The sequence below is a fragment of the Oryza glaberrima genome, chromosome 2, assembly GCF_000147395.1.
Source record: "Oryza glaberrima chromosome 2, OglaRS2, whole genome shotgun sequence".
In the NCBI taxonomy this organism is placed as follows: domain Eukaryota; kingdom Viridiplantae; phylum Streptophyta; class Magnoliopsida; order Poales; family Poaceae; genus Oryza; species Oryza glaberrima.
Window position 1 is genome coordinate 5,910,336 of NC_068327.1, and position 14,819 is coordinate 5,925,154.

The following is a 14,819-nucleotide window of genomic DNA, read 5'->3' on the forward strand; positions in this document are numbered from 1 at the left end:
CGCGCCGACGTCCACCCCACCATGCTCGCCTCACCTCGCCGACCGCCCATCCCCGCGCTCGTCCTCGCCGTGCGAGAGAAAAGAGTGAGAGAGAGAATAGGGAGAGAGTAAGAAGTGTATGGCATGTGGGTCCCATAATTTTTTAATTTAAAAAACGCTGACTGGACTGCCACGTGTACGCCACGTAGACCAAAACTACCGTGGATTGGGTCGAGGGGGGTAATTCGTCCGGTTTGTATAATTAGGGGTGAAGAATGTCCGGTTTAATGGTTTATGGGGTAATTCAGATGACCGCGATAGTTTGGGAGGGTAATTAGATGATCCTCCACCGTTTGCAAATACTTATTGCCATCGGTTACCTAATAATTATTGTATCATGTTTTCGCTTTTTACTCTGGCCCTCTTGTAAGAACGGTCCGTGTTTTTCTCTCTCCTATAAATGAAATGGCAGACTTTTTGCCCGTTCAAAAGAAAGTTTCCATCTCTCATCGCCCCTCTACGGCTCTACTATCTATAGAGGACTCCAAAGAATATTCAGCGTGTTGACGAATGACGACGACTCAAGAAAAGATACAAGTATAACCAGCCAATACGTAATTTGATTGTTCAACCTGTGAAGATGTGGCAGAGCATTCAGATTATCAACTGCTCCCGAAAATATCACTACATTTCTACTTCTCTAGTACAAAATAATATTTAAATCTGTATTTGGAGACGAAAGGGGTAAATCATCGATTTACCAGACATTCCAATGCCAAACTGTTACCAATGAACACCAAAATATGCAGAAGAGTACATCCAGTTAATTAACCCACTTGGTATAGTGTACATATCCAAATTATCCATCGATCTCTCTCTCTCTCACACACACACAATTAATTAACCTTCTCTAAAAAGAAGAATTGAATAAGAAAGAATCAGGTTCTATAGTTATAGACTTTTGGCATCGATCGATCGAAGTGCAGGTTGGTAGGGGAAGGGGAACGACTTCTTCTCCTCCTCCTCCTCCCTGAGCCGATTGATCGAGCTAGTGGAGCGCGTAGGTGGCGACGAGCGCGACGACCATGAGCGCGTAGGCGATCCCCCGGTCGACGGCCTGCCGGTCGATCACGATCATCCCCCGCCGCCCCGCCCCCGCCGCCGCCTTCTCCTCCCCCGCCGCGCCCGCCGTGGAAGAGGCCATCTAGGCTCTAGCTAGCCACGATCTCGAGTCGCCGGAGAAAAAGAAAAAAGGAACAATCTGCTAGCAAAGCAAGCTACTGGAGACGGAGGCAGGAATGAACTGGGAATTGCTGATGATGCCATGGCGAGCTCGTGCTGATGTATATATAAGGACCGATGAGAAGGAAAAAGAAGAAGAGGAGGAGGAAGACTTGCACAAGGAAGGTCGTCAGCCGCCACGTTTGATTCGGAGGGGTCAGAGAACCTAGAAGAAGAAGAAGAAGAAGAGGCCATTAGTTAATAAGTTAATTTAATTCTGTGAGGTCATTTTCCTTCTAGAGAGGCGAAAGCTACTAGTGTAAACTGTAGCTTGCGTAGCCCGTGTCCGTGCGTGCGACGCGGACGCGAGGTCGGTTGACGTGGGAAAAACGTGAGAAATGACGCGGCTGATGCGAGGAAGACGCGCGGTTAGTTGCCGGCTTTGACCACTAGCCGGCCCGTCCGGGGGTGACGCCGCGTTGGCCGGCCAGCCGGGCCCAGCTGTCATAGATGGGCTGGCAGCCCAACGGACACCATGTATGGGCCGGGCTGTTTGGTGGCCCACGCCGTGGTGTACGGATTGTCTTTGGGAGCATTTTGCTATCGATCACTCGCGTGATTTTTTTTTTCTAACATTTCACCTTTTTCTCAGCTCATCTGCCGACCGGCACGTCGGACACAAGCACATCGGCCGTTGTGTCCAGCTAGCCCAAGCGCGCACGATGATGGAGATTGGAGAAGCACGGTGACAAGGTGGCCTCTGACCGGCGAGCCAACCGTCAGCAGCACGGCCAACACTGATCGGCGAGCGACACCGTCCCTCTCGTTGTCGTGAAATATAAAATTATAGTCCTATATAACTAAAATTAGATTTATAAATTTAGTTGATTTGATATATAAGTGCACTATAATTTTGATAAAAATAATGTGTAAGTAAATATGTACTTATTATTTTCTATAAAATATAAAATTACAGTCATATATAACTAAAATTACATTTGTAAATTTAGTTGATTTGACATGTAAGTGCACTGTAATTTTGATAAAAATAATGTGTAAGTAAATATGTACTTAAAATATAAAATTACAGTCCTATATAACTAAAATTACATTTGTAAATTTAGTTGATTTGATATGTAAGTGCACTGTAATTTTGACAAAAATAATGTGTAAGTAAATATGTATTTATTATTTTCTTTAAAATATAAAATTACGGTCCTATATAACTAAATTTACATTTGTAAATTCAGTTGATATTACATGTAAGTGCATTGTAATTTTGGTAAAGATAGTATGTAAGTTAATATGTATTTGTTATTTTCTTTTGTAGTCCGTTGAATGTAAATAAAGGGTAAAATAAATCTAAAAAATCACCTGACTTTTTATTAAAAATCACCCGACAAATGGATGGATGCTCCCGTCTTTAGGCTGCTGCAGCAGCAGAGGCCAGGGATCCAACTGAACACTTGAACAGAAACCGGGGCCCTTTTTTTTTTTGAGAATTAGAAACCGGGGCCTTTTGTTCCTCCTGTTCTTCCTAAGCCACTGCTGATGTTCTTCATGATCTCTGATTTTGTTTTATACTGTTCCTTGTAATTACTCACCCTATACTAAATAAACAAACCTAGTAGTATGACATGTGACATATTACTATGGATATAGACAGGTCATCTCACATACTGGATTTATTTATTTTAGAGCATGGAGTAATTCATAATCTTGGTTTCTCTCTCTTCCCAGTCTCCTATCTCTCTGGATCACTTCTTTTAGTATTTATTTAGGGGTGTTCTTAAGTAAATTACCTACTTCATGGAACCTTTGTTTTTCAGGTTTGTATCATGGACTTCATGGGAGCTGTTTCGTGTAACACGAAAAAAAAAAAACAGGTAGGGTAACGTACGGCTGGTTTAGCATGTTAGGGGTAGTAAACGGAAAACTCTCATTTCCTCAAGATTTTGATAATAATTGTAAACCGGTCTCACGATTTAAACATGGTGGTAGACTGGTAGTAGACTCATACTATAAGAGAACCAATCAAGTCTATGATAGTACTGTTTATCGTGACAAGAATTTTTTGGGTTGAAGGATGATTCACGTGTTCCTGAACCCTGAGGTAAACAAAAAATTTTCAACTTCTGAGATAATTAAGGCAAGGACGTCAAAGCATCTTACAATCACTGGTGGTTATTCTTCCAAATCCGGGACTAATTATATATTCACCACAATGCAAAAAACTTTTGGGAACTATGGATAAGTAGTACTGGCGAGCATTTGACAACTCCAGATATGACCGTACGAAAATTCAGCTGAATGAACAACTACACCCAATAATATGAGGCTGTTTGTCAGCAGTCAAAAGCACATACGACTTTCGTCCATCCAAAATACTAATATCACAGATTTTCTTGATGTTGTGGTGGAGACTAATATAAGATTAATCGAGGCAGAAATGGCATTAGTCTACCTGTCTACGCTATGCCTTTCACTGTTGAACACGTTGCTTGAATTGAGAGGTTGCACTGGAAAAATAAAAACGGCTCTTGATCATAGCCATGGGTTATCTGAAAGTGTATATGATCAGGCCTGAACAGAACTTGCAATGGATGATCTTTTTTTTTTCTTCTGGATATTTGAATTGAGAGATATTATTCTTGCTATCTTCGACTATCTGCTGCTCAGAGCAAACAGTCAAACAGATGAAGTAGATTTGATCAAAGAATGAGGCAAAAAAGAAAACAAAACATAATTCAAGCAGAAAAGTAATATTAAAAGTATCATCAGTGTCCATACTGTTCATCTTCATCTTCATTTCGATCGATGGATTAGGACAGCATAATTCATTCCACAAATTTAATTTACATATCGAGAGCAAAGCAAAACGAGGTTCGAATTACCCGCCATCGACAGTTTTAAACCATCGACATCGATTAATAATTAATTAGCGCGCGAAACGCCAAAGCGCGCTAGCCCGGCGGATCGCCGGCCGCCGCCGGCGGCGGCGTAGCGGGCGGAGAAGGAGCGCGAGAGGTACTCCGGCTCGGGCTCCCCGCCGGCCGCGGCGGCGCCCTCGTCGAAGTTCTGCTCGTACTCGTCCTGCGCGTACTGCTCCCTCCTCCTCGCCGTCGACGACCCGCTCCGGCTCATCACCTTCCACCTCCTCCCCCTCACGATCCTCCTCCACAGCGCACGCAGGACACCCACGCCGCCGCCGGAATCGAAGTACTCCCCCTCCTCCTCCGCCTCGCCGCGGCGGTGGTGCACCGCCGCCGCCGCCGCCGCCTTATTCCCTCCCAAGCGAAGGACTCTTCTTGGCGCGTGGTGACCGCCGATGCCGACGCAGGGGGCGAAGGTGGCGACGACGGCGGCCGGGACGGAGCGCTGCCTCCGCAGCCGCCACGGGGGCGGCGCGTCGACGGCGGCGGCGACGACGACGGTGGTGGTGGTGGCCGCGCCGCCCGTCTCCGAGCGAACCGTCATACTAGTATTCAGCAACGCACGGCACGAGGAAGTAACGTAACGTACGTACACACGGGCGGCGGCGCGCGGCGAGGCGACACGGGAAGGGAGACGAGGAGCCGGGCTAACTCGATCTCGCGTTGGTGGCGGCGGCTTGCGATTATATGGAGGAGGAGACGGGGATGGATGGTTGGTGTTTGACGTACGTACGGCGCCGGTGGGGTTTAGTCGTTCGCGCTGCTGCTGCTGCGGTGGCTGGCGTGGCGTGGCGTGGCGCGCGACGGGTCAAGCGCGGGGTGCGGCCGTGCGGGAGGTCAGAGACTCAGAGGCGGGGGCGTATGATTTTTACATGGGTGACTCAATTTATACTATATTTTTAAATATTTTATTAAATATAATTAGAGAAAAATATAAATAGGTCGTAGTATATAGAAGTATAAATTGATTAAATAAGTTATTTTCTTTTCTTTTCACATACTTCCTCCGTCCTAAAATATACTATCTCCGTTTTTTAATAGATGACGCCGTTGACTTTTTCTCACATGTTTGACCATTCGTCTTATTCAAAAAATTTACGTAATTATAATTTATTTTGTTATGAGTTGTCTTATTACTCATAGTACTTTAAGTGTGATTTATATCTTATACATTTGCATAAAATTTTTGAATAAGGCGAATGATCAAACATGTGAAAAAAGTCAACGGCGTCATCTATTAAAAAACGGAGGGAGTACTACCTAAGATATTAAGGATAGATGGGATACTTCGTAAGACTATGATTCTGAATAAACTCTTTACCCGATTCTTAGTCCTAGAAAGTGTTCAATCCGTATAAAATCTCTTATATTATGTATCCTATGAGGCTATGAGCCTATGATCACCCTTTAAGGCCTATTTAGTTTGACCGGATGTCGGAAGGGGTTTTTGAACACGAATGAAAAAAATTAATTTCATAACTCGCCTAGAAACCACGAGACGAATCTTTTGAGCCTAATTAATCCGTCATTAGCACATGTCGGTTACTGTAGCACTTATGCCTAATCATGGACTAATTAGGCTCAAAAGATTCGTCTCGCGATTTCCCCCCTAACTGTGCAATTAGTTTTTGTTTTTATCTATATTTAATGCTCCGTGTCTAAAGATTTGATATGATGTTTTTGGGAAAAAGTTGTAAACTAAGGGCCCCTTTGAATCGCAGGGTAGAAAAAACGGAGGAATAGGAAAAACACAGGATTCTGACAGGAATTGAAGTGTAAAACAGATGATTGCAAAACACAGGAAAAATACAGGAATGGTCGTCTGATTGGAGCGCAGGAAAAACGCAGGAATCGGATGAGAGAGATAGACTTAAAGGAAGTTTTTCAAGAGGTTGGAGCTCTTGCTAAATTTCCTCCAAAATCCACATGCAATGTGCCATTCCATAGAAATTTTATAGGATTTGGAAAACTTCAATTTTTTGAATCAAAGGGCCAAATAGAAAATTTTCCTATAGGACTTAAATCCTATAAAATTATTTATAGCACCTGAACGGGGCCTTATATGGGCGTGGCGGTGGGTTTGGTCGTGGAGATGGTGCGGGTGAGAGAGAGAGAGAGAGGTGGGAGTGTTTCAGTGTTCGCTGGCGGCGCGGCGTTGGGCGTCATGTCCCGTCAGCCAGTCAAGCAGTGGGCACTTGTTTGGCTGCGTGTTCAGATTCTGTGGGTCGCACGCCTCTTTTGTTCTTCTAGAACAAACGTCAGGCCTAATGGGAGTGCCTAGCAATCATTCGAATGATTTTTTCATTTATCTCACTCGAATTTTTCCACATATGGATGTGCGTCACGTTGCAAAGGGAAACGGGCTAAGCTTAATCGTAACAACGGATCCAATCTGACAGTTATAAGTCCAAAAAGGTTTAATAAAAAAATAAAAATGTCATCAACATATGCATTAAAAAGTTACACTGTAATTTTAGTATAGTTATAGTGTAATTTTAGTAGTTACAGTGTAATTATGTACATAATTACACTGTAATTAATTTGTAAGTAGTGTGTAAGTTTGTTCTTTGGACACAAAAACAATATTGGTTCCTTGCTCAGTTGGTAAAAGTCCTTTGTTCGGCAACAAGAGATCGTGCGGTCGACTCCTCGCTTAAAACGTTAACACGCACATTTTATTTTCCCACCCGTGTAAACACGAATCTTGACGCAATCAAACGGTCCAAAAATCGAATGATATGTAACAAGAAATCTGTCGCAAGATTTATTTATAGCAAAACCGTTTCAGGAGTCCAATCATGGAACTGAGGGTGGTTCTCGTCGAGTGTTAATTAAGGAAATAAAAAGGGGAATGATAGAAAATGAAACTGAAACTCAAACAAATTTCGGCTTAATCTGTATAATTTTTTTCTCGAACACGTAAAAGAATTACACGTCAATATATTAAAAGAAAAGAATATTTGGTACACAACGCAATCAGTTATACCGAGTTATGTCAAGAAAGGAGGGAAACAAAAGACAAGAAAAAAAAACTAGGTTACTATGACTTCAAATAGCGGGAAGGGGGCAGAGCTCAAATTTTTTTCTCCATCTATATAATTACAGCTATATAAAATAATTTCTAATATATTAGGTCGAAAGACTATCCTACTTTCCTAAACATGAAACCTTGGTATTAAGTGTTAACCCTCACATACGAAGTTTTGAATATTCTTAAAGTGTTTTATTTAAAATTTTACTAAAAAAATAAAGTCATGTTTAAACTGTCTTTAGTGATAAATTAAGTCACAATAAAAAATATGAATCTTGCAATTTTTTTAGGATGAAAAATAAGCAAATTCGGACAGTGATGATACCATATCATATACCATATTTTTTTAAGAGCATTAATTCATAGCGAATGTGGATGTTGCGGATGTGAATGCATAACAGATTGTTTTTTATGTCAGTAATGTTGCAGAGTCGAAGCAGACTCCACTCAGAAATGAATCAAAATTGCTGGGTATTGCGTATATATGCAATCGATGCAACATTAAGTTAGCGATACAATGGACAAAAAACAATAATCAATCAACGGACCAACATAACAACTATTATCTCTCTCCTAAATATGAATAAGTCTATATAACCCCCGACCTATTACCAGGTGATTACTTAACCCCCTCACCTAACAAACCAGGTATTTAACTCTCTAACCTTTACTAAAACCGTTTAATTAACACCTTGCGGTGGTTTTGCACTCTTGTTTTGCTCGTGCTACTGAATTCTTGCACATGTATGCAATTCCGACTTCGATGGCAATGTTATGAACCATAAAAATGGTATAGATTTTCAATGTAAATAGAGGGCCGGATAGAGTAGAAGGCCTTGCCTGAGAAAATCAGGTGACAGTCACAGCATGCCTGTCAATCCATCTGTCTAACGTGGCATGCCAGCAAGGCAAAACCAGGGAGCAAAACCACCATAAGGGGTTAATTAAATGATTTTAGTAAGATTGGGGGTTAAATACCTGGCTTGTAAGGTGAGGGGGTTAAGTAATCTCCTGACAATAGGTTGGGGGTTATGTAGACTTATTCTGTCCTAAATATGACAACTTTTTGGTTATGTATATGGATATACGTTTGTCCAGACACAAAGCCAAAAATTTGATAGTTTGGGATAGAGGTAGTATTTTCTTAAGTACTTAACATGAATCCATAATGTTTATACATAATAGATTAGTAAGATTTGAAAGTCAAAGCTGGCATTAACACGTTCAAGACAAGCACCCAATCAACACAGGATAGCACACACATCCTAGGACACATAGCACGTCTAAATATGATGTCCATATATACTAATAAGTTACAAATATAAAACAACAATACATAGCAAAGGCTATAGTAGCGGTGGTTACAAGTGGTCATGAGATGAGATGGTGAGAATATCAGATTGAGGAGCCTGAGTTAACTCATGAATTAGGCCATTGAATGAGTCAACTCATGTTATATGGAACAAATAAAATGGTTACATGGGTTGACGATTTCAGATTACCCGATAAATAACCTACCGGATATTCAGATGAAAATATCGTATAATCCGCATCTGCTAGATTTTAGGATACCACATCCACACCATACTATATGAATCTATATCCATATTTATTGAATTTCTATAAACCTCTTCCATATCCTCATTTCACTTATACTTTTTTTTGTTAAGACTAATCGTCAAACTTAATGTCGAAAAGCTCACATCGCTATATTTTAAAAAATGGGATAGTAAAACCAAATAATTAGGACGTCGCAGGGTCCAATCAGATGTCAAGAACCGGGAAATTTCAACAAAGTTTAATCGAATTTATGGGTCTAAATTTGAATTTACCAAAAACATTCGAATTCTCCTCAAGATCAACCATAGAACCATTTCACGATTTTTGATCGTTTGTGTTTGTGTGTTGTGGTGGCAGGAAACCTCAAGAGATGGCGAAGACATGCAGCCTATCGTCATTTGCTCTGTCCTTCCATTGTATGACACGAATAAAACTTTTGCGCAACTAATCGCCCGTTAAGTAAGTCGATCGATCATCCTCTGTCATTCCAGTTGTATGACACGAAATCAAGAACTTGTCATCACCGCATAAACTTTCAGTACTAATGCTTACTCATGTCTTGCCGTGTCTCATTGACAGATCAAAATGAATTTGTACAACTTAAAGAACATTGCAATTAAACGTGTACAAAAGAAACAAAAAAAAAAAAGCAGCAGGCAGCATTGCATCATCGGGCCACTGAATCACTCATCCGACAAGGTAGGTGACGACGAGAGCCACGATCATCAGAATGTACGCGATGCCCTGGTCGATCGTTTTACCTGAAAAAAACAACAACAACAACAAAAAAGAAAAAACAGAGCACATTCAGGTTCACCAAGTTCAGAAAAACAATGGAGAAGAAGAAATCGAGCAGCTAGCTGGCTATAGCTAGCTCTCTTGTTACCGTCGCTGGTCTGGGCCTCGAGGAGAGACGCCGCCGGCGAGCCCTGGCAGAGCAGCGGGTGGAGGAGGACGGCGAGGAGGACGTAGGTGAGGATCACGGCCTGCACCTTGATGGAACCCATGGCCATGGCTGGCTGGCTAGCTAGCTCAATCTGTCCAAGAACGGACGGTGAAGAGAAGATATATATATTTGCTGCTCAATTTCTTCTTGTTCTATGTAACTTTGCAAGAATGAACTGAACTGAACCGAGCTGAGCTATAAGCTGTTGCTGATACCAGTGTAAGAAATCTCGTCAGAATTTATAGTTAAACGGATGCAAGAACAGTAGGGGGGTGATTTCTGATTTGGGTTGTTTATTGCTGCCTGTTTTGATCAGTTCAAACGGTCCTGCTTCTACATGTTTTGAAGGTCTGATATTGGAGGCTGTATTCTATCATAAAACATAGGATATGATAGTGTTATGGAGTGGTACTAAGTTGAGGAGTTCCTCCGCGAGTCTTTTTTGTCTTGACTTTTGATTGGCAGTGGATAGTCACAGGGACATAAATGAGCACAAAAAGGGTTGAGAGGGTGAACATCTCAACATCTTCAGAAAACGATTAAGCCAGTGAGAGAAAAAAAAAGATAGTCACAGCGGGACAGAGGTGAATAGGTGATCATCTTCAGAAATGAGCACAGAAATATGGCTGACTAGGTGAACATCTTCAGAAAACGATTAAGCCAGTGATAAAAATGAAGGGAGGAAAAAAAATGCACCAGCCGGGAATCGAACCCGGGTCTGTACCGTGGCAGGGTACTATTCTACCACTAGACCACTGGTGCCTTGTTGTTGCAAATAAATGGAAATAATGTATTATATGTATTGTCATATTTCCTTTAAATACACAGACCATTCGTACTCGAGCACGGGGTCCAGGACATAAGGCCCATAAACTTGGTTGCAGTCTTGCAGAATAGCCCAGTGTGCCCGCAGGCTGAAATTTGTGACATTCTGCCACGAAATGCTTAATCACTCAACATCACTAGTCTTCCTCACGATTCATAAAATGGTATGATCTCTGCATGTAATCTATGCAGGCGACGTGCGCGGTTGTAATGTTTTACAAAAGTCTGAACGCTGTTCAGTTTAATGATGCAATTCCTGCAGAAAATTGCAGGCGACAGCTCACCAGCAATCTCCAGCATGACCTGAACTTGAGCAAGGCGATGCGATCGTGCAAACAGTTCGTCAATCAATTCCACACCCCTCCCATCACCACACAAAGATATTAACAAACTCCCAAGCATTTATAACGCACTAATTGAACAATACACGAAGAACGTGGAGAGAAAGGGGAATGATCACTAAACTCTTCGTGGAGAGAAAGGGGAATGATCACTAAACTCTCGTATGGATGTCACTTCGTTTTTTCCATATAATTTAAATAGATATATAAAAAACCGTGAAGATAAAATTAATATGTGATATATAACCTCACAAACATAGAAATTATGTTTTTAACTTGTACAAGTTGTAAAAAAAAAATTAAACATGGCTAGTATGCATGTATTCACAGTCATTATGTTTTTTTTGAACGAGTTCTATTGATAGAGCAGGAAAAAAATTAAAAGATTACAATCCTGGAGGGTCATAACCAGGAAAAAGAAAAAATATACCACCACCCACACACCGGCAGCGCCAACACACATGACAGGAGAAGGTTAGCACCGGACCGGCCGTCGCTAAGCGTGACCGGCCGCCGCTAGACCAACAAAGGAACACAGACGAGATCGCCCTACAGCAAAGGGGTGCCAAAACGACGTCTTCAAGAAGCGACGCCACCGTCCGTTAGAGCTCAAAGGAGCCAAGACTGGACTTTCGCCCGGCAACCGCCCTTGAGAGGTGAGACAGCACGACAACGCCCTCAGGAGGGGGAAATAACCATCGTTGTCGGTCTGGCCAAGGCCGGGCTAGGTTTTCACCCGTCGCTCGCCACCTGCGAATCCACGGATGATGTACCGATACTCCACCACCACTCAAACTCTGCCGACATGTGGGGCCCCTGCACCGACGCCCCCCGCCGGCCAACCTTCGTGCGCCGAAGACCGCGCCACACCCACCGGCAGCTCCACCACGCACCGAGGTCGCCTCTTCCACCGCCGGCCGCGCCTCTCGCGCCAAGCCTGCCTCCTCTACCGGACACGCCTCTCGCGCCAATCCGGCCTCCCTCCATCGGCCACGCCTTTCACGCCAAGCCGGCCTCCATCTCCGCCGCTCGCACCTCTCGCGCCGAGCTGGCCTCTGCTGCCATCGGCTGCACCACTCTGCGTCAAGCTGGTCTCCGACCCCTCCTCCAAACGATGCTGCGCCGGTCCGATGTATCCGTTTGCCATGCCCTCGGCAAGCCGTCCGAGGTCGCCATGCCTCCTTCCACCACCGTCACGGTCACCACCACCTCACCGTCGCCGCCGTCACCTCACACCTGACTCCTTCCCCGCCTCCACTGCCAACGTCGCCGCCGCTTCCTCAGTCACGGCCGCCACAAGCCGGCCGCCGTCGCCGCTACCGCTGTCACCAGCCACCGACGTCAGCAGCCGCCGTCGCAAAACCGCCGCCACCTCCAACGCAGCCGCCCCGATGCCGTCGCCATGCGGGGAGGGGGGCAGATCGGCCTGCAGCACGCCTGGATTCGGCCGCCATCGCTAGCCTCGCCGGCAGATGCACCCGCCGTCATCAGCCTCGTCGCCACCTCCATCCCCGCCGCTGGCGCCCCCTCACCATTCCCGACGCCGTCACCCCCGCCGCCAGCCGCCACCAACTGCCGTCGCCAGCCCGCCATCTTCAATCCCCGCCGCCACCACCACCAACTGCCGCCGCCACCTCAGGCCGACCCTCCGCCGGCGGCCTCCCCGCCAGATCCGGCCGCGGCAGCCCGGATCTGGGTAGCCTTCGCTGTCTCGCGCGGGCCCCCACCGCCGACGGGAGAGGCAGACGAAGGCGACGAAGCCCCGCCGCCGCCGTTCTTGCGGCCGCGCGGCTTTGCCAGCGGCGGCGAGGCGGCAGAGAGAGGAAGGGGGGAGCGGCGATGCCGGTGGTTTCCGCCTCCCATGTCGCCCGTGAGGGAGGGCGACGCGGGGGCAAGCAGACAATGTATGATATCTTACTGGAAATACAGTCATTATGTTTTTAACTTGTAGAAATTAAATTTAAATGTGTATGTTTGTGGATGATATATCACATACTAATCTATTTCATCAAATCTTTTACAACTATTTGATGTAATGAGAGGACATCACTCGAGAGGGATTAGAATAGTTTCCTGAAAGAAATGGAGTCTATCTAATGGTCAAGAGGTGGAGGTTGACGATGATGGGAAGGACGATGATGACGACGAGCACAACACCGGCGAGGATGGCGATGCATGCCCACTTGCGGCTGCTCCGGTGGTACTCCCGCGCCGTCTCGAGCTCGACGGCGCCGCGGCGGACGAAGGAGTTGGCGCGCGCGACGTGGCTCTCGATGTCGTTGAGCTGGTGGCCCTGGGCCTCGACGAGCGCCGCCATGTCGAGGAACACCTGGTGGAGGTCGAGCAGGCCGCGCTCGATCTCCTTCACGGCGTCGTGCCGCTCCTGGATCTCGGAGATGGTGTCGAGCACCTGGCCGCGCCCTTGTTCCTGGATCGCCTTCTGCAGGAACGTCTCGCTCTCCCCCGACGAGATGAGGGCTTCCACCGTGCTCTCCTCGGCTTTCTCCCCCGTCACCGTGTAGTATCGCCGCGCCACCGTCTCCTTGTACTCCTCCGCCATCCGACTCCTCAGCCCCTGCACGTATTGCATGTTTTTCATCGTTTTCTTATTGGTTTATCAGTTATCACGGTCAGGTTTAATGTTCCGGATATTAATTTCAATAATTTTAGAGATTATTGTCCTATAGTCCGCGATAGGACATTATGATCGCTGAAATATTTATTTTTTTAATCAAGCATTTTTGAAGTTCAACATAAATTTGTTAAAGCTTTAACTTGTTTGATTCCGAAATTTCCTCAATTTCTAAAATCTTTTCGATCGTCCCCCTTGAAAAGAAATGTGCAAACCAATATGGTGGAAACCTGATCGCAACAGCCACTATTAAAACTGATCGAAACCAATATTAAAACTCAAATTTGAAGTTGATTTTAGTTTTTTACATTGTAGTCTATTTTCCAGCATTAACTTTTAAACCACTAACAATACACTCAAAGATATAAAAGTTTTAGCCATAAATATTTTTAGCTGCTGTTTTTTTTCCTCACCTGGAAGTCGTCCATGAGGTCCTTGAGCTTGGTGCCGAGGCCGGAGACGACGGAGGAGCGGGTGCGGTCGGTGGAGGAGCCAGGGCCGCGGCCGGGGAGCTTGCGGCTGGCGGCGTTGGCGCGGTCGAGCGCCTGGAGCCTCCCCTTCACGGCCCTGGCGCGGCGGAGCACCTGCTCGACGTCGGCGTCCATGCGGGCGCGGAGCGACCTCACGGCGCGGGCGTCGTGCGCCGTCTTGCTCCCCTCGTGCGACGCCTGCAGCCGCCCGTGCAGCGCCTCCAGCCCCCGCATCTCCCCCTTCACGCCCTCTACCTCCTCGAAGAACTGCTCCAGGTTCGCGCCCTCGCCGCCGCCGCCGCCGCCGCCGCCGGACTCCATGTCGTCGAGCGCCGCCTGGTTCTTCAGGTCGGCGTACTTCTTGAACGACCCCGACGAGAAGAGGTCGTTCATCTTGGGTAACCAATCCTTGATCGAGCAGGATGATGCCGAGCAGGATCGATTACGAACTAGACAATGGTCTGATCGATCAGCTGGGTTGGCCGGCGATGGTGAGAGAGCGAGCTTGGAGCAATTTTAATGGCGGGTGATGATCTGAAAGTGGCTAGCTAGCTTTGATCGCAGATCATAATTTCTTTTTTGTTGAGATTGTGATCGATCAATGCAGCGACTAAGATAGATTACGGGGATTTGACAGATGTTGGGAAGAATGGCTTAGGAAGAAGATTGAGAGGGAGGAAGGGTGCCAATTGGCAAGGCGAGAAGAAGAAGAGGCATATTAGAAAAGCTGGCATCCAACGAACGGAATATGGACGTGCAGTGGTTGGAGGGGTTCGTGCTTCTCGATCTCTGTCTCCATTTGTGTGTTGGGGTTGACTAGTGTACATAGATATGCAGAATATATGTGTGTGTTGTGGCCAGCACGCACGGCCCTCTCCCCC

General features: G+C 45.7%; 2 protein-coding genes and 1 non-coding gene across 3 annotated transcripts; all 3 read right to left on the reverse strand.

Annotated features, from left to right (window-relative positions):
- Nucleotides 1–3,981: 3,981 nt before the first annotated feature.
- Nucleotides 3,982–4,959, reverse strand: LOC127764374 (uncharacterized). Its single transcript, XM_052289252.1, has one exon. It carries the CDS (start codon nt 4,675–4,677, stop codon nt 4,135–4,137), a length of 543 nt encoding a protein of 180 aa, XP_052145212.1. The 5' UTR covers nt 4,678–4,959; the 3' UTR covers nt 3,982–4,134.
- Nucleotides 4,960–10,361: 5,402 nt separating this feature from the next.
- TRNAG-GCC (transfer RNA glycine (anticodon GCC)) lies at nt 10,362–10,432 on the reverse strand. The gene has a single exon. It is a non-coding gene; the product is annotated as a tRNA-Gly (tRNA).
- A 2,390-nt stretch (nt 10,433–12,822) lies between these two features.
- Nucleotides 12,823–14,592, reverse strand: LOC127764303 (syntaxin-124-like). Its single transcript, XM_052289161.1, has 2 exons — nt 13,882–14,592; nt 12,823–13,411 (listed from the first exon to the last, which is right to left on the reverse strand). Exons 1-2 carry the CDS (start codon nt 14,329–14,331, stop codon nt 12,926–12,928), a joined length of 936 nt encoding a protein of 311 aa, XP_052145121.1. The 5' UTR covers nt 14,332–14,592; the 3' UTR covers nt 12,823–12,925.
- Nucleotides 14,593–14,819: the final 227 nt, after the last annotated feature.

Coding starts and splice junctions, on each gene's coding strand:
- LOC127764374 (XM_052289252.1), bottom strand. CDS start 4,677: ATGACGGTTCGCTCGGAGACGGGCGGCGCGGCCACCACCACCACCGTC.
- LOC127764303 (XM_052289161.1), bottom strand. CDS start 14,331: ATGAACGACCTCTTCTCGTCGGGGTCGTTCAAGAAGTACGCCGACCTG. Junction 13,412..13,881: donor ACCTCATGGACGACTTCCAG/GTGAGGAAAAAA, acceptor CAATACGTGCAG/GGGCTGAGGAGTCGGATGGC.